Source organism: Myxocyprinus asiaticus, chromosome 16 (genome assembly GCF_019703515.2).
Source record: "Myxocyprinus asiaticus isolate MX2 ecotype Aquarium Trade chromosome 16, UBuf_Myxa_2, whole genome shotgun sequence".
NCBI classification, from domain to species: Eukaryota; Metazoa; Chordata; class Actinopteri; order Cypriniformes; family Catostomidae; genus Myxocyprinus; species Myxocyprinus asiaticus.
The window spans coordinates 15,211,581-15,236,234 of record NC_059359.1 but is presented as its reverse complement, the minus strand read 5'-3'; the positions used below and the strand labels follow the sequence as shown (position 1 = coordinate 15,236,234).

The 24,654-nt window shown below is 36.2% G+C and overlaps 1 protein-coding gene across 2 annotated transcripts; it reads left to right on the top strand.

Moving 5' to 3' along the window:
- Positions 1-467: 467 nt before the first annotated feature.
- On the top strand, positions 468-24,354 carry LOC127453604 (discoidin, CUB and LCCL domain-containing protein 1-like). 2 transcript variants are annotated; one of them, XM_051720095.1, is made up of 15 exons: positions 468-687; positions 4,048-4,269; positions 6,132-6,269; positions 14,196-14,247; positions 14,598-14,670; positions 14,907-15,040; positions 15,466-15,503; positions 16,174-16,353; positions 17,515-17,627; positions 17,757-17,928; positions 19,058-19,144; positions 19,275-19,368; positions 19,892-19,932; positions 20,013-20,120; positions 22,739-24,353. In XM_051720095.1, exons 1-15 carry the CDS (start codon positions 585-587, stop codon positions 23,158-23,160), a joined length of 1,977 nt encoding a protein of 658 aa, XP_051576055.1. In that variant the 5' UTR covers positions 468-584; the 3' UTR covers positions 23,161-24,353. The 2 variants fall into 2 exon arrangements, with proteins under 2 accessions (XP_051576055.1, XP_051576056.1); XM_051720096.1 differs by lacking the exon at positions 19,058-19,144 and having other exon boundaries at positions 22,739-24,354.
- The last annotated feature ends 300 nt before the right edge of the window (positions 24,355-24,654 follow it).

The window sequence follows — 24,654 nt, the reverse complement described above, 5'->3', positions numbered from 1 at the left end:
AAAGTCATGGTTATCTCTTTATTATTATTATTGTTGTTGTTGTTGTTGTTGTTTTGTTTTTTTTTACGAAACTGATCTTATTATGAGCCATGTGATCAGTAGGCTAAACTGATAATAACCCATACAGAAGGATATGTTGCTCTCTTTTCATACATCAGCGTCTAATAGAGAGGAGAGTTGTTATTTTTAACAGATCAAAAGTTGCATTGCCGAAAGAATTCAGTTATTCGCTTTACACCGTTGAACGACGTGATTTATTTGTGCACAAAGTGGTGTTTGAACTTTTCAATTACAATGCATCCTCGATCATACATTAATCAGTACATTATTTTGGAAGAATGTGAGTTATTCTAAGAGTTAAACGTGAAATATTCTAGCAAATAAATTGAATAGCACGTATTGAGGCCAATAAGAGGAGAGTAAATTAACCCATGCCCAGTCGGGGACGGGCTATTTTGTTTCTTCTTGTCTTTTTTGGATGAGAAGCGCGAGACTGTAGACTGATTACGACATTGAAGTAACTTTAACTCATGGCTTAAAATCTGAACGCTAGAGTCAGCGAAAGGGATATCCAGGAGGGAACCATGCATGCTAAACCTGGAGTTATTTGGGATACTTTAGAATTCTCCTCTAGGATTTGGCTTCTTCTCAGCTTTGAAACGGTGGTGTTTGTATGCGGTCAAAACGGTAAGGTTACTCCTGCTACACCGACAACCAGTCACATCAACTCTAACACTTTCAATAAGATTATTCTACTGTACGTTAGAGCGTTTTTGTAGTTGGATGTTCATTGAAAACGTAACTGCACTGGTTTTTCCTGAACATGTGTAATAGTCTCTTGTTTTACAATATCATTCAATACAAGGGTTTTCATCAAGTTTATATTTGTATTCTAATCTCTATTATTGTTGAGAATTGATATTTTTATAATTAAATAATAATTATATATATAATATTTTTATTATAATTTAATATATTGATAATATATTAAAAAGGTGATAAATATGAAGTATATTGATAATATACTATATGGAGCAGGATGAGTGTGTATATAAGGTACAGCGGGGCTAAAGGCACACCTTAAGGAATTTTTTTTTTTTTTTCTGGTCATAAGGGGATCAAGATCATTTCTTTTATAGAATATTGATCGAAAACAAATATATGTGTGAAGAGAAATAATAACGGAAGGTTTTTTGGGTGTAAGAACTTTTTACTCCTCACTTGATGTAAAAGACCACCAGGGGGGTTATAGTGATACTGTGTAAATATAGGGACAATAGATATAAGGGCAATATAAACTTAGGCAAATACGTCTGAGACAGCAAGATGCTTTTTTAAGTAACAAATTAAGACAAAGCTTATTCAAAATAACTACTTCAGAAAAGGGTTAACCATTTCCTGTTAATTTCAATCACATTTGGCATAAACAAATTAATCTCCACTGTGATTGAATCAGTCAGTATGAGCCCACTTTGAATTTTTTTTCATTACAAATCTATTCCCACCACTTAAGAAAAACAATGTGTTTTATGGGGGACTTTAGCCCCTGCAACAGGGGGGCTTTTTACCCCAAATACCATCCTTTCACTTATTGGACGGTTATTAAAAAAACTTTTGATTTAATCACCTTGAACAAAACTGAAAATGACAAATAAGTATTTTGTCGTAAAATAAATGTGATAATTTGAAGGATTCTCATTACCTATATACATTTGCAACATTTTAGAAATGATTAAATATTTGATCAAATTACCTCAAAATCAAACTTTAGACATTGCATGCAATGATATCATGGATCAGGAATATTTTGCAATGTATAGTGAAAAACAGGTGTTAAGGAAAGTGCTGTGGTTGTTTTTGTTGCTATTTGGTGTTTTAGAAGAGAATAAAATCAAAAGTGCCTTTTACCCTAGGGGGCTTTTAGCCCCATTGTAGTCTCTCTCTCTCTCTCTCTCTCTCTCTCTCTCTCTCTCTCTCTCTCTCTCTCTCTCTATATATATATATGGAAGGGGGTGGGGAATAAATATACACATACATACAGACACAGAATGTAAAGTCTAAAGTCAAATCAGTCACAGATTTATATACTATATATTTGTCCAAATAAGATAACAGACACATCAGCATCCAGGCTACAAGACTGGAATATGTCCATTGGTTGTGTCTATACATTTTAAGAGACTTTTCAGCCCTGCAGGAAAAAATAGTTTGTTTATGGTGTTTCTCAATATGTGTGGGTTCAGCATGAATCACTACTGCCAGATTCACAGACTATGGAATAGTTTTGGAAGAATGCTGTCCAGTCATTTGCCCTCCCCCAGAACTCTGTCTGATACAGTGTGTACTGCAGTGCTGCGACTCCATTCTAACAAGTCCAGCAGGAAGCTGACTATTTTTTAAATTCTATTATTTGATATTGTATCAATGTTTTCAAAGATATGGAGAGTTATCAGGATTAGGCAGAATACAAAGGGGCAGGAAATAACAACATATTTTCGAGTTTACATGTGTACTATGATTGACGTAGGGGAATTGTGAGGTGACAACCTAAACATACGAACATCCTGTCTGACATGGGCTCAGGCCTGCAGCGACGTGCCTGCAAATCCACTGACGAGAAAATAAAATGACATGTTGCCTGATACTGTAGCGTTGATGATGGATTGGTATCCATGATCCCAGTCAGTGCTTTTATAGTAGCTCAGCTATAAGGAATGTTATATTTGGTGTCTGCAAATGTCTTTATTACTCCCGGACATTTGCATCCTTGAGCGTTACATTTTCTAAAACACTTCAACTTACACACATCACACAGATGTCATCATAGTGTTTGCCTGCTATTAAATTAAGGGTAACTTTTACAGATTGCTTTAGGCCATGCTTCATGAGATGTTAATTGGGAATTCTGAGCTGCAATTAAAAGGAAACTGAGACTTGAGACAGAGGATGAGCTATATGGGGAGTCCAAAGTAGACTACTCTTGGCAGTTTTAGGGAAATCTGATAGATCTTGACCTGTATTAGACCACCTCATTTTTGTGGCCAACCATTATTATTCTTTATGCTATGTGTCATTCAGCATTTAAGTCTTCAGTTTGATGGATTATTACACCAACTAGTATGCACAAACAGTGGGTTGCCAAGCCAAATTCTTTAAACACTACACTATAGACACTTATCTTCAAACTAAGACGTAAAAATAAGAACTGAATTTACATTTCAGAATAAATTCAAATTCAAAAGCTTACCGTAATTCATTATCTTAGCCAAGGCTATGATGAAATATTTAAATACAAAATTGTAAATTTAATGGCAGTTATGGGATAGTTCACCCACAAATTATGTTATAATTTGCTCACCTTCATGTTGTTCCAAACCCATATGACATTCTATCCTCTTGGGAACACAAAGGATAGGACAGAGGATTACTTACATCATAAATGGAGTAGCTCAAAGCCCACATATACTGTAGAATTTAGTAATTCAATTTGAATGTGCACAATGTCAAAGTGGTTTAGTTGAAATGCAGACTAGTTGCCAGTTGTTTTGGGATTTATGAAGTCAACCTAATGGACTTTGTAGAGCACATTTATGGAAGATACCCTTTACTCACCTACAGTACAAAACAGCCCTGTCATGAACCAAGCCTGATTGCAATTATGGCTTAAAATTAACTCCAGTTAAGGTAAGCCCCTCAAGTGTGACTAATACTGCTGAAACTGGCAAGCCCACTTTCCACTCAAGCTTTAGCTGTTTCATCCCCTATTCAATAACCAGTCATACACAACAACTCGCCAGTACCCTCCATTCTCACACTGACACACTAAGAGCTCCCTGTCTTATTTTCTCATGGGCTAGAAACATGCAGAGAATGAAACTAGTTACTACATTTAATGATAAATTGAAATCATATGACGGATAAAATATGTGGTTGAAATTATGTGTGGAAAGTAAACAGAATACTAAACAACAGAAGGTAAAAGATTATAAATGCACATTTTTCCTTGTTCTACATCAATATCAATTTGATCTCTCCTCTTCCCCGTAGGCGATGGGTGTGGACACACAGTCTTTAGCCCTACCAGTGGCACACTGGCCTCGCGGAACTTCCCAGGAACCTACCCCAACCACACCCAGTGTGAATGGACTCTAAGGGTACCAAAGGGCCAGACTCTGCTCTTGACCTTTGGGGACTTCGACTTGGAGTGGAGCCAAGACTGCACAGCTGGCTCTCTTACCTTCACAGACAGCAATGGATCCACCAGAGTAGGTATGTACCCCTTTTCATCAACATCAGGGAATGATGCAGATCTGAGCATATATGGTGGAATGTTTGGGTCAGTAGTGGCACAAACATTTTTCTTCAGAATGTTCAATCTGGATATATGATTTGAAACTTGGTACAACATTAGAAGCACACTTACACTTTTTTACCATGTTCCACCTGTTAATTCCATAGCCATGCCATTTACAGAGATGTTGATATTGATAAATTCCAGAGGGCCTAGCAACACATTTCTTTAAGTCATGTGACCATAAGAGCATGCCTGCAGCTTGCATTGTGCATTCCGCTCTGTTGATGCATGGCAGTTATGTGACTGGCACTTTCAGGGTCACTTATATGCAGTGTTGGGTAAATTACTTAAAAATAGTAATCCACTACAAATTACTCAATAATCCTCTAAAATTTTCATCAGATTATATGACTAATTACTCTATTGAAAAACATTACTAGTTACTTTACTTTAAAGTTAATTTCTTAAACACTTTTCTACTCAACAAATTCAAAAATGTGCCTAAATCATACACAGCATCTCACATTTCTCCTTCACAATGACTCATTACATGGCCATAATTCATCCATTCTACATAAATAATATATTTGAAATAAGCAAAACCCTATAATGTACTTACAAGTAATTAAAGTCAGTAACTGTAATCTGAAAACAAGAATTTAAAATGTAATGCATAACATTACTTTTTGTTTTTACTAAAAGTAATTTGATTACAGTAACTAAATACTTTGTAATCGGATTACAACCAACATTACTTATATGTGCCAACACGCACACACAGCAAGAGGGCAGGTCATGATTTATCTCAGGCTCCCATGAGGCACTACCACATAATGTGTGTGAAGGTGTGGTCCTTTTATTTCAGTGAGAGTGCACAGGATTGTGTATTGAAGCTAAAAATGCACTAAAGCTAATATGTGTTTATATTGTGTGGTGTCAGTGTTACACTAACTTTGTTCCAAAACTTAGGGAGCTGCCAGTGTCTACCTAGACAGCATTTTAAGACAAAAAGCTGCAGAATTACCCTTACAAAAATTGAGAGTTTGTGGCAAACTTGCCGCAAGTTCGCCACTAATAATTTTCACATGCAAATGAGATTTGCGTCAACCTTGTGGCAAATTGTCCATTGTTGCCAAAGGTTTGCTGAAGGCTCACCACTACCGGTGAAGAGCTGAAAACTTCTAGCTAACATTTGTGGGGAATCAAATGCTCATTTGCATATGAAAATAACGAAAAAATAACTTGACACGGCATCTAAAAAGTGTAGCGCTCCTGTGCAAGATGCTGAAAAAATTATGAGATGTGATGCAACAGTCAAAGATGTCTGTCTTACACGTTTACATAGAAAAAACAGCACAGATGGAAGCAAAAACGTGTTTAGTGTGAACGGCCCCTAAGGCTGCATCACTTGCTTCCTTCGCAGTTAAGGCGATCCCAGAAAACTGCAACAAGCTCAGTTGAAAAATTCATCCATTATCGATAAAATGCAGATTATAAAATATACTTTTGTCATTTCATACTAACATTTATCAATAAAAATAGTTCCATCTTATTAACATAGACTATTTCAACCAATATTACAACCTACATAACCTATGTAGTGTGTTTTTTTAATTTTAGAATAGGTTCCATGAAGGTTAAGTGAGTGAGGTTCATAAGGCTTTAGAACTGAGCTACTGTTTACAGGAAGCAAAGTGTATATTAATCTCTACTTTACTGCATGTAATTTATTTTTGTGTGTCATTGTTTGAACATGGAAGCCAGCCTATACTATGGGCCATGTGACAGCATGTATGGCACAAATCCATTGATTTACACTGTATGTTTGTCTTTCCAGGTCCTTTGTGTGGGCAGTTAGCTGCAAAGAACAAGAATGTGTCTGTTAGTACTAATGAAGTTACTGTGCGTTTTGTCTCCGGCACCCACCGTTCTGGGCGGGGCTTTGTGATGTCCTATTCAACCAATCAGCACTCAGGTAGTGTAGAACAGCTCATCTCCTACATCACACACTCCTCGCCCCCTCCCACTTATTCTATAAACAACATTAGACAGAAATGGAATCCTTATCTATCAACATATGTGCTTTAGTGATTCTGAATCATAATAAGAGCTAATAGATTATACCATGTCGCTCAGTGGTTCTTAATGCTCTGGGTGTGTTGTATAGGTGCAGAGTAAACAAGCCAGGGACTGTTTGTTCTCTGAATGTAGAGCTTACTCAGTAAACAGCATTCCAGCTAACTCTGGGACTGGGAGAAGTTCCCTTCCTAATCTCAATTACTGTTTACTCTCATTTCCAACATCATTTGTGAATCGCCCTACCGGAGGTCACTGTGCAGGCTGCTAAATAAACATCCCATACATGTGTCATAGCACATGACTAGACCAAATTAAATACATCACTTCTACAATGTAGAAAACATTTTGATAACTATAAAAAAATGCTTCATGTGGTAACATCTAAAATAACTAGTTAAATAAGTCAAAATTATTTTTTAATATTACTGACTCAACTCAATTACTTTAGGTTACGCAAAAAAAAAAAAAAAAAAAAGGGTCAGTCAGATCAGGTAATAATAGCTCCTTAAAGGGATAGTTCACCCAAAAATTTAACTTATGTCAGCATTTACTCACCCTCGTGTAATCAGTATGACTTTCTTTTCTCTGTACAACACTAAAGGAGATGTTAGACAGAATATTAGTCTCAGTCACCATTCACTTCCTTTGTAAAGTGTTGAAATGAAAGTAAATGGAGACTAAGGCTAAAATTTTGCTTTATATATAATTTTGTGTTCTACTGAAAAAATAGAGTCATACGGGTGGGTGAATGAACCCTTTATTTGTTTTCACTCTTTACAGTTTACCAGGATCAACTTTCACTCATTATATTAGTAAAAAAGGCATTGTGACACAGTAGGATAGTGCACATGCTCATTACACACCAGAGCTCTTGTGCTCATTGGAATGCAGGTTTGAATCTGGCCAATCATTTTCCAATCCCATTCCTCCTCTCTTCCTCCAATTCCCAGATTTCTATACTGTCCTATAAAGGCAAAAAGCCCATAAATAAACTTTAAAATGGCTCTCCACTGTAGCCACTGTTGCCCATTACAATACAATCAACATTGTGTCATAAAAGTGCAACTATGTACTGTAAGGACTCCAAGGCACAAACACTAAAAACTATTATATAAACTGTGATGCAGGGACTCTAAAGTGTGTTAAGGAGACTGATTGGAATGCAGCTCTCATCCTTGGCAGAGGTTCATAGTGTTTGCTATGTAAGCAGGGCAGCAGACGGCCTCTCCTGGCCTGAATAAGGAGAGGCCCCAGTGCTTGGGCACACACTGAAAGCAGGTGGAATGCTATGTGCTCACTTCTCTTGCATAGGCAAGCACAGAATGACAGATAAACCATCCTCTGACCACACAGTAGCAGTCTCTAACAATTATTTTGACTAGTTGTGCTTTCTCCTATCCCAGCTTAATATGCACATGACTAAGTTCAGTCATGAAACTCTACATGGCGCAAACTGATAGGTTCTTTGTCCTAACATTTAAATTGCTCAGTTTTGCAGATAAGCCTGTTTCATTGCAGCACACTGCGAGAGTTTTTCTCTGAAACCATCCACCTCCCCAGCTCCACATATCTAGATCTGTTAGATGCAGCATGTCTTGTGTTTTGTCTTATTGTGCAGCAGCAGAATATGGCACGATCAAAACATTGCTCTGGTTGTTTGAGCGACATGTCCAGCCCAACACAGAAACACTGGCTCAATCAATGGTGGGAATATCTGTTTGTTGTCCAGTGGCAGACGAGGGGATTACAGTTGCATTTCCCCTTTTTAAACTTCAAAATCTACTCTTATGTGGTGAATAATATATTGGCTTTGTATGCAAAAAAGGGATTTTTTTTATGCTGTTCAATTATTCAGCGATAACTAAAGTTGTGTTAAAATTAGAAATATATAGTACATCATTATTATGTTACACATTATAGTAGCTGACATTATATGCAAGAGATGACAGCAGTGTCCTTCAGTGTGCCATGCTTAACTTCAACTATTTTAATATTTTAACAAAATGTTTAATTCATGTAAATATTATACAAGCTATTTTTATGAGAGACTATGTGAAATATTTGTACTTTTAAAAACTCATCTGTCACACTAGATGACCATTAAAGTGAACAGCAAAAAGCATTACTATAGGTGATTAAAAATCTATTATATACTGTGCATACATTATATCTACATTATATATATACTGTACATATTTGATATCTACATTATAGATATACTGTACACACATGATATCTACATTATAGAAATGTACAGTATTATATATATATATATATATATATATATATACACACACACACACTACCGGTCAAAAGTTTTGAAACACTTGACTGAAATGTTTCTCATGATCTTAAAAATCTTTTGATCTGAAGGCGTATGCTTAAATATTTGAAATTAGTTTTGTAGACAAAAATATAATTGTGCCTCCATATTAATTTATTTGATTATAAAACTAAAATTTAATTTAAAAAAAAAGTTTTTGAAATGGATGACTTGGACCAAAGAATAAAGAAAAGCAGCCAATAAGTGCCCAACATAGATGGGAACTCCTTCAATACTGTTTAAAAAGCGTACCAGGGTGATACCTCAAAAAGTTGAAGAAGAAAATGTCAAGAGTACATGTCTGCAAATTCTAGGCAAAGTGTGACTACTTTGAAGATGCTAAAATATAACACAGTTTTGATTTATTTTGGATTTTATTTAGTCACAACATAATTCCCATAGTTCCATTTACGTTATTCCATAGTTTTGATGACTTTACTATTATTCTAAAATGTAAAAAAAAAAAATAATAATTATAATAAAGAATGTGTTTCAAAACTTTTGACCATTAGTGTATATATACACAGTTGTACTCAAAAGTTTGCATACCCTTGGAGAATTGGTAATATATGTACCATTTTTAAAGAAAGCATGAGTGAGCTGGCAAAACACATTTCTTTTATTTCTTATGGGATACATATTCAACTGTAGGTTATAACAGAATGGCACAATCTTGAAACAAAACATGGCAACAATGAAAAAAATGAAATGACCTCTGTTCAAAAGTCTGCATACCCTTAGTTCTTAATACTGTGTATTGCCCCCCTTTAGCATCAATGACAACATGCAGTCTTTTGTAATATTTGTCTATGAGGCCCCATATTCTTGCAGGTGGTATAGCTACCCATTCGTCTTGGCAAAATGCCTCCGGGTCATGCATAGTCTTGGTCGTCTTGCATGAACTGCACGTTTGAAATCTCCCCAGAGTGGCTCAATGATATTAAGGTCAGGAGACTGTGATGGCCACTCCAGAACCTTCACCTTTTTCTGCTGTAACCACTGGAGGGTCAACCTGGCCTTGTGCTTAGGGTCATTGTCATGCTGGAAAGTCCAAGAATGTCCCATGCGCAGCTTTCGTGTAGAAGAATGCAAATTGTCTGCCAGTATTTTCTGATAACATGCTGCATTCATCTTGCCATAAATTTTCACAAGATTCCCCATGCCTTTAGAGCTCACACACCCCCAAAACATAAGTAAGCCACCACCATGCTTCACAGTGGGGATGGTATTCTTTTCACTATAGGCCTTGTTGACCCTTCTCCACACATAGAGCTTATGGTTGTGACCATAAAACTCTATTTTGGTCTCGTCACTCCAAATTACAGTGTGCCAGAAGCTGTGAGGCATGTCAAGGTGTTGTCGGGCATATTGTAACCGGGCTTTTTTGTGGCATTGGCACAGTAAAGGCTTCTTTCTGGCAACTCAACCATACTCAGCTCATTTTTGTTCAAGTATCGTCGTATTGTGCTCCTTGAAACAACCACACCATCTTTTTCCAGAGCAGCCTATATTTCTCCTGAGGTTACCTGTGGGTTTTTCTTTGTATCCCGAATAATTCTTCTGGCAGTTGTGGCTGAAATCTTTCTTGGTCTACCTGACCTTGGCTTGGTATCAAGAGATCCCTGAATTTTCCACTTTTTAATAAGTGATTGAACAATACTGACTGGCATTTTCAAGGCTTTGGATATCATTTTATATCCTTTTCCATCTTTATAAAGTTCCATTACCTTGTTACGCAGGTCTTTTGACAGTTCTTTTCTGCTCCCCATGGCTCAGAATCTAGCCTGCTCAGTGCATCCACGTGAGAGCTAACAAACTCATTGACTATTTATACACAGACACTAATTGCAATTTAAAAAGCCACAGGTGTGGGAAATTAACCTTTAATTGCCATTTAAACCTGTGTGTGTCACCTTGTGTGTCTGTAACAAGGCAAAACATTCAATGGTATGTAAACTTTTGATCAGGGCCATTTGGGTGTTTTCTGTTATCATTATGATTTAAAAAGGAGCCAAACAACTATGTGATGATAAATGGCTTCATATGATCACTATCCTTAAATAAAACACAGTTTTTTTTGCATGATCAGTCATATTTTCAAAATCAATGCCAAAATTTCACAATTTCTGCCAGGGTATGCAAACTTTTGAGCACAACTGTATATACATATATATATATATATATATATATATATATATATATATATATATATATATATATATATACACATACAACAGTTCCGGTTCTCGAATCTGATTGGACAAGAGGCACTCCAAGAGTGCTGATGTCTCAGAACAGCAGCACTCGGAGGCTTTACTGTTTGTATCACTCTGCTTGTGTATGTGGCATTCTAAACTAAAGTGTAAGAGGAACGCAGATGTGTTAAAAGCAGCTAGATGTGTCTTTTCATTTGCATTTGTGCCTGCGGCCGAATCACAGCCATGCTGATATAGGGCCATACAGCACTCTTGCCTGTGTGATATTGCTTTTATATACTGTATTATATATATATATATATATATATATATATATATATATATATATATATATATATATATACAGGTGCATCTCAATAAATTAGAATGTCGTGGAAAAGTTCATTTATTTTAGTAATTCAACTCAAATTGTGAAACTCGTGTATTAAATAAATTCAATGCACACAGACTGAAGTAGTTTAAGTCTTTGGTTCTTTTAATTGTGCTGATTTTGGCTCACATTTAACAAAAACCCACCAATTCACTATCTCAAAAAATTAGAATACATCATAAGACCAATAAAAAAAACATTTTTAGTGAATTGTTGGCCTTCTGGAAAGTATGTTCATTTACTCTATATGTACTCAATACTTGGTAGGGGCTCCTTTTGCTTTAATTACTGCCTCAATTTGGCGTGGCATGGAGGTGATCAGTTTGTGGCACTGCTGAGCTGGTATGGAAGCCCAGGTTTCTTTGACAGTGACCTTCAGCTCATCTGCATTGTTTGGTCTCTTGTTTCTCATTTTCCTCTTGACAATAAGATTCTCTATGGGGTTCAGGTCTGGTGAGTTTGCTGGCCAGTCAAGCACACCAACACCATGGTCATTTAACCAACTTTTGGTGCTTTTGGCAGTGTGGGCAGGTGCCAAATCCTGCTGGAAAATGAAATCAGCATCTTTAAAAAGCTGGTCAGCAGAAGGAAGCATGAAGTGCTCCAAAATTTCTTGGTAAACGGGAGCAGTGACTTTGGTTTTCAAAAAACACAATGGACCAACACCAGCAGATGACATTGCACCCCAAATCATCACAGACTGTGGAAACTTAACACTGGACTTCAAGCAACTTGGGCTATGAGCTTCTCCACCCTTCCTCCAGACTCTAGGACCTTGGTTTCCAAATGAAATACAAAACTTGCTCTCATCTGAAAAGAGGACTTTGGAACACTGGGCAACAGTCCAGTTCTTCTTGTCCTTAGCCCAGGTAAGACGCCTCTGACGTTGTCTGTGGTTCAGGAGTGGCTTAACAAGAGGAATACGACAACTGTAGCCAAATTCCTTGACATGTCTGTGTGTGGTGGCTCTTGATGCCTTGACCCCAGCCTCAGTCCATTCCTTGTGAAGTTCACCCAAATTCTTGAATCGATTTTGCTTGACGATCATAAGGCTGCGGTTCTCTTGGTTGGTTGTACATCTTTTTCTTCCACACTTTTTCCTTCCACTCAACTTTCTGTTAACATGCTTGGATACAGCACTCTGTGAACAGCCAGCTTCTTTGGCAATGAATGTTTGTGGCTTACCCTCCTTGTGAAGGGTGTCAATGATTGTCTTCTGGACAACTGTCAGATCAGCAGTCTTCCCCATGATTGTGTAGCCTAGTGAACCAAACTGAGAGACCATTTTGAAGGCTCAGGAAACCTTTGCAGGTGTTTTGAGTTGATTAGCTGATTGGCATGTCACCATATTCTAATTTTTTGAGATAGTGAATTGGTGGGTTTTTGTTAAATGTGAGCCAAAATCATCACAATTAAAAGAACCAAAGACTTAAACTACTTCAGTCTGTGTGCATTGAATTTATTTAATACACGAGTTTCACAATTTGAGTTGAATTACTGAAATAAATGAACTTTTCCATGACATTCTAATTTATTGAGATGCACCTGTATATATATATATATATATATATATACAGGGTTGGGGAGTAACAAAATTACGTATTTAAAATACAAAATATAAGTAACTGTATTCCACTACAGTTACAGTTTAAATCATTGGTAATTAAAATACAGTTACATTCAAAAATAATTTTGATTACTGAAGAGATTAATTTTTTTTTTTAAATTGCATTTTATTGTCATTTGTTTCATTTAATATATAGTCCTTTCAGATGGAAAACATTTATACATATAAATATTGCGATCCAAAGTGCATTTGAACAGCGGTGAAACACTTTCTTATGATGTGTTACATTCATACGAGCTGACAGAGAAGTAAGTTTGAAGTACGTTTGGAGCAGAAGAAATAGAAATAAACCTTGTGTAAATTGTCAGCTTTACACTAAGCTAAAATGCTATTTCTAGCCATTTTACATGCACAGGCTCAGGCTCGATCATATTTTTTTATCAAGAAAATTCACGTTGGATCATAATTTCTTTTTTCTAGTAAGACCTTTGATATTATCGCAAAAATCGTATTCTTGATAATTTTTGTATTGTTTTCCTGTAAAAATATCTAAAAATCCTTAAAACTTTGATTTATCTTGTTTTAGAAACAACACTGCACAAGATATTTAGTTTTTTCAGAGAATGTATTTTTAACATGTGTATTTTGTCTTACTGCGCTGGCAGAGTTTTTATAGTCAAAACAAGTGACAAAATCTTCCAGTGCTGAAGAAGTAATCCAAAGTATTTAGAATACGTTACTGACCTTGAGTAATCTAACGGAATATGTTACAAATTACATTTTACAGCATGTGTTCTGTAATCTGTAGTGGAATACATTTAAAAAGTAACTCTCCCAACCCTGTATATATATATATATAACTTAAAATCTTGTTATTCAAATGCTATTCAACAACTGCACATTAACCAAAAAGTCAGCCCATGCATTTGTAATCATTAAGTTTATTCAGAAAATGAAAGGCTGTAACTTTCCGGAAAAGATTCCTTGACGTCAGTGTACAGTCAAATGTTCTAGAAGTTCCCACGTTGTTGCACAGAAGTAAGCAGGAATGGTTTATGTCTTCCTTGCTTTCCTGTTGTGTTTGAAGTTGTTTATATAATGCTCTTGAGGAAATAGTTATGGTATGTACTAAATTCTGACACACTTCCTGTCTTCTACACTCTTCATTGAGTATATTCTTTGTGTATATAGCATTGAAGAGATTGCATCACATAGTCTTGTCAAATCAGGGATATGTATTGGAATGGAGCCAAATATAAAAGCACATGTTCTGGAGTATTGTATTTATAGGTTTGTTTATAGATTTGTGACTTTGAAGTTCATATTAATGTTGTTCTATCTCATAGAGCTCATTTCATGCCTGTATCGAGGAACACATTTCTCCTCTCAGCAGATCAGGTAAGAAGAACTACTCAACAAATGACTTGATTTTAACAAAGACCACCTTAAAGATAAATATAGCCCATTTCTTATCATGTTTGTACTCACAATTCCCATCACATTCATTAGATTTGAAACTCTAAATAGTTCTGCTCTTTGCTGTAGGTTACATTTTAAACTAAAGGGATAGTTTACCCAAAAATTACAATTCTGTCATCATTTACTCACACTCATGTCATTCCAAACCAGTATGACTTTCTTTCTTCCATAAAACATAAAAGGAGATGTAAATGATGACAGAATTGTTAATTTCTGGGTAAACTATCCCTATAATGTTTATTGCCTGAATCATGGGCTCTGTTTTCCAGTGCGTTCTGTCCTGCTGGCTGCAAAGGTGTTGCAGGAGAAATCTGGGGCTGGCATGGACAAGGATACCGTGATGTAAGCTTTTTAATGCAGCCTGGGGCTGTGTTCAGTAGAGGGATTATTATGAGTCAACGCATTTAAATTTACTACCATATATGGATTGATGTCATACACTATGTTTGTAATAGCTTACAGCAGGCACTTTTCATTAAGGTCAAGTAATTATATTGATAAGGCACAAGTGACAGAGAATGTTAAAGACTCTGTATAATATAATGTTGCAAAGTATACGTGTGTTTATGTTTTTCTAGACGTCTGTATTGTGCAAAGCTGCAATCCATGCTGGGATTATTTCAGACAGTCTGGGTGGCATGATCACCGTGTCCCTGCAAAGGGGCATTACTCTATATGAGTCAAACTTTGCTAATGGAATACTGTCGAAAACGTAAGTGTATTGTTTGTCAGAGGATTTGCAGCTGTAACTTGTAGAGTATGTGCGCCATAATTAACTAGATTCACAGAAGGTTTTGATCCATATGCACAATTGGATACGGTATGGACACATACAGTACAGTAACAGTACACTAACATGTTCTACAGAGTCCAATTTAAAGGGATATTTTACCCATAAAATGGAAATTCTGTCATCATTTACAGAATGTTAGCCTCAGTCACCATTTCTTCCATTGCATCTTTTTTTTTCTTTTCTTCCATAAAATGAAAGTGAATGGTGACTAAGGCTAACATTCTGTAAATGATGACAGAATTTCCATTTTTCCTTTTGGGGTGAAGTATCTCTTTAAGTGTCAGCAAATTTAAACAAAACAATTAAGGATGCATCATTCATTTGATTTTTTTCTTTCTTTACAGTGGTTCCTTATCAGATAAACGGCTTGTCTTCCACAGAGGTAGTAATAATAATATGATTCAGGCAGATATGATTTGAATATATAACTAGTAATTTTTCAATCTCATCCAGTGATTATAATTTACATATACAGATCACTAATAGGCCTGACTTATGGCTTTGCTCTAGAAGATTAATTTAATTTAATAATATTTATTTAACTACAAATCAAATGCAACTTGTTTATATTATTGTTAAGATATGCACATGCTGTAACAGTGCTGTAACAGAAATGTAACACTAAATATACATGATTATTACTGTATTGTAGTGTAAAGTATTAAAATAATATTGTATGTTATATACTTCAAACATATTTAAACAGTTACATACCTTATATGTGCTGCTTTACTCCCAAGTTACTAATCTTTGATTCATTTGTAAAATTGAGATTTCTTGTTTTAATTTGATCCCAAGACCAGCGATGAGTCAGTGTTCAGGGTACACACAAAATTATAGTAAATATAATACGCAGTTGCTCCTGCTGCATGATACTTACACCTTAAACATGGTATTAGTGCCTATTTGTAATTACACATAGCTAGAAGATAAACATGGCATAGCAATTTGAACACTAACATTTATTTGCAAGGGTAATAATATTAATCTGAGGTATGCGAAAGGACAATCTTCACTTGTATGAACACGTTCTGTTCCCTGTAAATGCACAGAGTGTGATAGTGAGCTAAGAGTGGTGGCCTATAACACTTCTTCAGTGTGGGATGAGGTGAACAGATTCGGTCAGCAGGTCTCGTGGTCTCCAAGATATGGAAACTCTCACTGGGCTGCCAGCTCTGAAGATCAGCACCCATGGCTGGAGCTTGAGCTGTGGAACAGGAGTACTGTCACAGGTCAGGGGTCATCCTCGAACAATCACTGTTTCTCTCCAAACCACTGGCAATTTTAGAGATTTACTGTATCTAGTAGAATATGCTGTACTTTTACAATATGATCAAATGTGAATGTTGCAGAAGCACAGCAAGGAAAATATTTGAAGACCCCATGAAATCACTGGATGTGCACAGTTTTCTTTCATGTGTTGACATATTTCGTATTGAAACGGGCAGTTTGCACAGCTTATGTCCTGTTGCTTTTATAAAATGTACCAATGTTTAATAAGTAATTGCATTTATTATTATTAATATGAATAATCAGAATAAAAAATACTTTTGCCAAGTTAATTCATAATTATGACTAGTCAATACAAGTTAAACTTAGCCAACAGCATTTGTGGCATAATGTTGATTATTACAAAAATGAACTTTGACTGTCTCCTTTTCTTTAAATAAAAAAGAAGCAAAAATTGGGTTGCAGTGAGGCACTTAGAATGGAAGTGAATGGGGCCAATCCACAAAAGTTAAAATACTCACTATTTCAAAAGTATAGCCACAAGATGTAAACAATATGCATGTTAACATGATTTTAGTACGAAAAAATTGATTACTAACCTCCTACTGTGTAAAGTTATATCCAATTTTACAAATTCGTTGCTATGACGACATAACGCCATAAACCTTGTAATCCCACAAAAACTACGATTTAAACAACTTTATAGCTCAAATAATACATACGAATTAATATAAGTGATTTTATAAATTTCCCCCCCTTGTTCCCCAGCCTGAGGCAAAGGAGGGAGGAGTGTGACGAGGAGGAGGGCGGGGCCGGGCTGTGACTACGCATGCCCGGCCCCCATCGGGCTTATCAGCTGAGGAGAGGGATAAATGCAGCCGGATGCGGCAGTTTGGGAGAGAGAGAGCCACACGTAGCTGCCGTGTGTGTGTTTATGTTTGTGTCTTTTTGTTTCATTAAATGTTACTTTGTTCAGCCAGTTCCCGCCTCCTCCTTGCCCATTTTATACCTTGTTACAGCTACAAATGCTGTCGATTAAGCTTAACTTACTGTATATTGAACAAGGAATATTCCTTTAATTTGTTATTTGATAAGAGTAAGACTGCAACAGTTCTGTTTTTATTGCACTGATCAATACTTGATGGTCTCACATCTGCTTTCAGGCATCATAACAAAGGGTACACCAAACTACTACATTGAATCTTACACCCTCATGTTCAGCAAAGACCGCAAAAACTGGAAAGTTTTCAAAGCTCCATCTAGCAAAGAAAGAAAGGTAAAAAAAAAAAAAATCAATCTAATACTATACATTTGTTAATTTAAATGAAATCCCTGTTCTGTCTTTACTTTGATCTATTTTAAGCTTTTTTAAGTGAAATATTATTACATTTCTCATCCTTTTAAGGTTTTTGAGGCCTATGATGATGGTCATTGGACAGTGCTCAACAGTTTGATTCTTCCAGTAGTAGCACGCTACCTTCTTCTCAAACCCCAGCAGTGGCATATCAGAGCCTCTGCACAAGTACAAGTGCTGGGTTGCCCTTCTGCCCCTTTCAGACCCCGTTCTCGTGGAGATGGTAAGGATTTAACCCAGAATTCAGAACCTCTTTTCATTGCAGAGTAGAAGTTCCCTTGAAACTTCAGTTTAGATGTCACTGTTAGTAACCGATACTCTCACCAACCACTTTATTAGGTACACCTGTACACCTACTTATTCATGCGATTATCTAATCAGTCAATCGTGGCAGCAGTGCAGTGCATAAAATCATACAGATGTGGGTTAGGAACTTCAGTTAATGTTCACATCAGCCATTAGTATGGGGAAAAAATGTGATCTTATTGATTTTGACCGTGCATGATTTTTGGTGCCAGATAGATCTCCTGGGATTTTCATGCACAACAGTCTTTAGACTTTACTCAAAATGGTGCCAAAAACAAAAAACATCCAGTAAGCGGCAGTTATGTGGACAGAAAAATTTTTTGATGATGAGAGAGGTCAATTGAGAATGGCCAGACTGGTTCGAGCTGACCAAAAGGATACGGTAACTCAGATAACCACTCTGTACAATTGCAAAAGCATCGCAAGCTTAAGTTGATCGTAGAGACCATTGGTGCCAATGGTTTCTACGATCTACTTAGGCTTACAATGCTTTTGGGAAACGCTGCCCTGATGAGCTGACAGAAAGGCAGTAACTCAGATAACTCCTCAGACCGAACAAGTGTGGCCATTCTACATTGACCTCTCTCATCAACAGGTGTTTCCGTCCACAGAACTGCCGCATACTGGATGTTTTTTGTTTTTGGCACCATTCAGAGTAAACTCTAGAGACTGTTGTGTGTGTGAAGATCCAAGGAGATAAGCAGTTACAGAAATACTCAGACAAGCCCATCTGGCACCAACAATCATGCCACGGTCGAAATCACTGAGATCACATTTGTTCCCCATTCTGATGGTTGATGTGAACATTAAATGAAGGTCCTGACCCATATCAGTATGATTTTAGGCATTGCACTGCTGCCACACGATTGGCTGATTAGATAATCGCATGAATAATAGGTGTACAGGTGTACCTAATAAAGTGGTCGGTGAGTGTATATATACATGACCATTGCAGTGAAGTTACAATTCCAAGGACACTATGATAAATCTAGTAACAAATTAAAATTTTCTTAGTTTAATTTAAACTCTCTTACATCTTTCATAAGGATTCAGCTCTGGCAAGACAGCTGTCACAGAAATAGTACCTTTAGACACACTGCCTACTAAAGATCCTGTGATCACAAGAAACTTAGGTGAATGAATTTGCAAGCTGTTTTGTTCAGTGACTGCTAATATGAATGACAATATTAACATAATGATGTGTAAACTGGTAGTGGATTCCATTATAAAGGCTAAAGAACAGCTTTTATTATTTTCCCACAGGCCCAAGCCAGGCAGTGATATTAGTGGCAGGCATGGTTTTGGGTGCCGCTCTGTGTGTGGGTTGCCTTTTGGCTGGACTCATTTGGTGGAGAAGGTACCGCAACAACTGTTCCTCAGAAAGAATTTATAACAGTCATTGCAAATTAAAAAACAGCAGGCATACAAACTTAAAAATGTTGATTCAGATTGTCAGAACAGTAACCACTTTGATGCTATAACAGTCTGTGGGTGAATGTTAAGATAACATGTCGAGGTCACATTTCAACCCAAAATCAAAAGACAAAACATGAAATGATATGTTGTATTAAGAAAATAAGGCCTATTTTTTGACCATTAAGATTTTTGCCTTTGTGACATTACATTCATGATAATTTGTATTTGTAATTTGCATTATTATTCCCATTAGAAATGGTAATTCTAATTACTGTCCTTCGTGCAGTATTACAGTTTTTGTTTTTATGAGAATGTACTTGAAAATAAATGTCATACAGTAATGCAGATATTTCTTATTGTTCCCAAAAAAGCCTGTCTTTTATTTTGGGGGTGGAAATATGACCCAGATATGTTCTTGACAGGTTTAATGAGAGCCATCCCTCTACCTGTGTTTTTTATTTCAGAAAAAGAAGTCCAGAAATAAAGAAATGTTGCGTTGACCAAGGTAACAGTTATTACTTTGTTTTTATTCCACTTCCAATGTTGTTGGTATTTCCTGACTGACTTCCTTTGTCTCTGCTTCAGGCAGTCATGGTCTCCATGGGAAGAAGCTTCCGTGCACAAACCTTGAGCTTATATCATACCCTCTGGTTAGGAACATCCATGACGCTCTCCCCAACCCTCCTCACAATGGTTAGACATCCACACAGATTTTCAACCCAGTATAGTAATGAATACGGAAATTCATGAAGAAATGTTTCAGTCGACAAATGAGACAAGGCAGTGTTTGTTGAGAAGACGCTGCTGGGTACAAAAGTTCTTAGAGTCTCTACAAATCAACAGCTCACAGACATCATGCTAATATATAGCAGCACATAAGAGGGTTAGTGTGACTCAAACAGCAGGAAGGAAACAAATAGAAAGCCAAGTAGTCATTCTGACACTTTGTTAGAGCATCCTTATTAGGGTTGCCAGATTTAGCAGAGAAAAACAGACTCGGTTTCATTTTAGAATGGACACTCTCCATTTCTTTATACCACATTTTATTTGAGATTTAAAGGTGAAATGTGAAAAAAATAAATAAATGTATGTTTAAATACTGTTTTAGCAACCTGACCAGCCTGACACAGCAAAATTGGCTCAACCAATGGCGTGAGTTTGGGGCAGAGCTATCAGTTTGTGCGACTCAGTCACCATTCACTTTCATTGCATCTTTTTTCCAAACAATGAATGATGTTCTGCCTAACATCACCTTTTGCGTTCCATAGAAGAAAGAACAGCATACTGGTTTGGAACAACGTAAGGGTGAATAAATTGTGATAGAATTTTCATTTTTGGGTAAACTATCCCTTTAACTTCGAGATGATTACATTTAATACAGAACGATTGGCAACCCTAACCTCCATCTTCCCCCTTTTTTTTGCCCCCCTCTGTACTCTTGTTCAGCTGAGCTGCCTGTGGAACCCAGAGAAGGCATTCTTCCATGTCACTGTTTCTTATTCCCTTGCCCAACAGTTGCTCGATGGCAGCATAAACAAGTCTTTCTTTAGCTGGCAGTGCTTCTCTGAAAGGATTCTTTAATTGGAGCCTAAATTAGGGGTGTTCAAGCCAGAAGAGCACCCTCCCCACAGCCCATTGGCCAACAGACCCTTTAGTAAGGGGTTCTGGGATGAGGAGGACAGAGGGTCAGTGGTCAAGACAAACAGAGTCCTTTCTAAAGTCGGTTTAATTAAAGCAGTTTCGCCCTCTTAGCATTCTTGCAGAGTGAGTGAAGGACTGAGAGAAGGAGACAAGAAGAGAGAAAGGGGGAAAACTTGGGGCCCCTTTCACATCCCTAACTACTATTGGACACAGTGCAGTGGGTGGCCTGGGCGATCATGTGGGAACCTAATAATGCCTCGATATGAGCTGGCCGAGGGAAAGGCCAAATCTCTGGGGATGAGGACCAATCAAAGGGAGGGTTTAATCACTATGTTTGTCTGATTGTTTGATAATTAAGGTGAGGTGTTAAATAACTTTGTATTGTAAATGCTTGCTATGGAACACATCTAAAGCATCACATGAATCATGTACACATCAAAGTAGCATATACTTATATATATATGATTATGATTATAATCTATTCAATTATAGTTATATTAGGCTGTGATTTACATGATGGTATTGTAGGGGGTAATGATATTGTGACAGAATTGACAAGCCAAAAAGTTGAATTAATGAATTAATTAAAAAAAATTATTATAATTAAAAATTATATTTTTTAATTAAAATAAATTGTATTATCTTTATATTAATATTATTCATATAAAATAGTTAAAATATTTTATATTGAAAAAATATATAATTGTTAAAAATAGATTTGCATTTCCTGAAGAAAATATCCGTGCTTACAATGAAGCAAATCGCAAATAATAATATAAATTTTTTTAGTTATTCGTGATTAATCGCAGATTTTGAAAATGCTGAAATTTGACACTATATGTATTTCTTTTCCTTTCAAAATGTATTTATTTCCATCTTAGGAAAGAAAAGAAAACAATATTATGCTTTACTAACATTTCCCACACAAAGCCTTCCACAGTATAAAGATAGAAATGCACTAAAATAGAACCAATTGAAGTAACATTAAACATTTCCCAAAGTCTAATTGGGAGGTTGACTAACTGAAAGAATTAGTGTCCCCATAGGTTGCATTTTCATTGCAATGGGCATTGAATCTCTTAAACTCTCATCCTCCACAATATTAATCAGCCGGTAATTAATCTGCTTTGCTACAGCAATCACGAAGCCGCGTTCTTGAATCGCGTCAGGGCATCAGTGTCAACTCCACATGAAAAGCACTTTCAGACAAAAATGTCTCATTCTGCATTTTGATGATAGTTAAGACTTGACGTGTTTGAAATGCACCTTACATAGGCTGAAATATATTTGATTTCTTAAACAAGTTCCATCTGGGCTTGTTTTGTACCACAAATAGCATTGAGCTGTTGTGTGTGTGAAGTTGTGTGCGTCAGTGTAATGACGCCAGGCAGTCACATAACAAAGGTTCCGCACTTCCAACCAGTGTTGAGGTGGTTTATGCTGTATTAATGGTAAATGCGTTAATATGTTTTTTTTTTTATTAATCGCATGTCTTCACGCATTAATTCTGACAGCTCTAATAAAAATATATTGCTTGCTCTGATTTTTTTTTTTTTGCCTTTATAATCATTATTCATTATGTTTGTTGGAAGTTTAAAAGTGATGTTGCACTTCATTGCAGTGTGAATCCTACATTCCACATTTCTATAACATTTCCCTGCTGTTTCCAGACTATGCTGAGCCTGATGTAGTAGCAGGTGGGCAGATGGTGGGTCTCACATTCAGACCTCTGATGGAGGAGGGCTACACCTTCCCCTTTGCTCTCAACCACTATGACACCCCTGGACAACAACTTCCTGAATACACAGATCCGCTGCCCCCTGAACCAGAATATGCTACTCCCTTTGGTGAAATAAACTCTCTCATATCACAATCAAAGGACAGCCGAAAGAACATCAATCTACTTATATGTCAATCCACACAGGGTAAAAGAGCAGTGTTGGGACAACTGTATGACTGCCCTGCCCACAGAATGATCTCTAACGGGTATTGTACTCCAGTCTCAGATGGTACTAGCCATAAGGCTAGTGTGATCTACGCTGAGCCCCAGACAGTGGAACCACTAATGCATACCAACCATGAGGCACTTTGAGCCACTGTAGCATCTACTGAAGACACTTGTGCCAAGCCTTTGTTTGGCTGCTTCAAAGAACATTTCTGCCATTCTAAAGACAACAAACAGAACACGAATGGGCAAATCATATTAATAAGAATAATATGCAGGGTTCCCAACAGGGAATTTTCAAATTGTGTTTGCCCGGCCACGAAACGTATGGAAAATTAGTCCTAACAACTAATGGAAAAGTAATCTCTATAGTGTATATTGATTTTTCTTGTCATGCCTGGCTCTAAAATATTTCAACGACTTGAAATTGCTCTCTGTGAGTGCAATATCTATAAAATTATTAAAAAATACATATCCAGTAACCTCAAATGACTGGAAAGGTCATGGAAATTCATTGGTCAAAAGATGCAGGAAACCTGAATGCTTTTAGCACTGTACACTTTAACTGCAGCCAAACATGAAAGTATGGAGAATTGTATTAATACATTTAACAATTAATACATAATGTAGCATACCAAACTGTTGTTGCTACACATACTTTAGATTTGAGTATAAGGAATTTTACTGTGGCCATTAATGGATTATTATTATTTGGGAGAAACTATTTATATTGAAAGTTGTTCAGTTGACCACTGAACCTGTGCATTTTTATTTAATGTAAATGTTTGTGTGTTTTATAACTGTAACTAATCATATTATACTCCATGAGGATTTGAGGTCTGATCATGAGGTCTGAGTTGAAACCACTTTAGTATTCAGAAATATTTTTACATTTTTCATGCTTATTAAAAAAAAACTTGAAAAAGAATTGTTTCATAGCCAATTTTAAAAGGTTGATTTAATCCAGTCACCCTGCTGTTATTTATATAAAAAAACAATTTAAAGGTGCACTTAGTAATTCCTATTAATTGTTTGTTTACTGACACCTGTTTTTGGTTACCAATGTCATTGTAGAAATACTCTTTTTGCAGGCATTTTTGTCACCTATAATTAAATTATTTCACAACCAAAAGTGTCCGATAATAGCAGGTAAGATAAAGTGTGAAGTATTCATGTGATCATATGATAGTAAGTCGTCATTTGTTATCAACATTGCAACCACAGAGTTGATCACCCTTATGTAGAATAAAAAAGCATTTTATAGGGCACTGATATGAGTCTTGATCTAATGTGTACATCATTTTAAACATTTTATACTATATACTGTAAATATATATAGTATATATAATAAATAATTAGTATAAACTACAGGTGGGATTCCTGTAGAGCAAATGACAGTTCATGATAGTGGTAACACTTTACAATAATTTTCCATTGTTAATATTAGTAAATGCATTACTATCATGAACTAACAATAAACAAAATATTTTATAGCATTTATTTATCTTTGTTAATGTTATTTCATAAAGATAGATTTGTTCATTGTAAGTTCATGTTAGTTCAGAATGCCTTAAACTAATGTTAAGATATTCAACTTTTGATTTTAAAAATGTATTAGTAAATGTTGCAATTAACATTAAC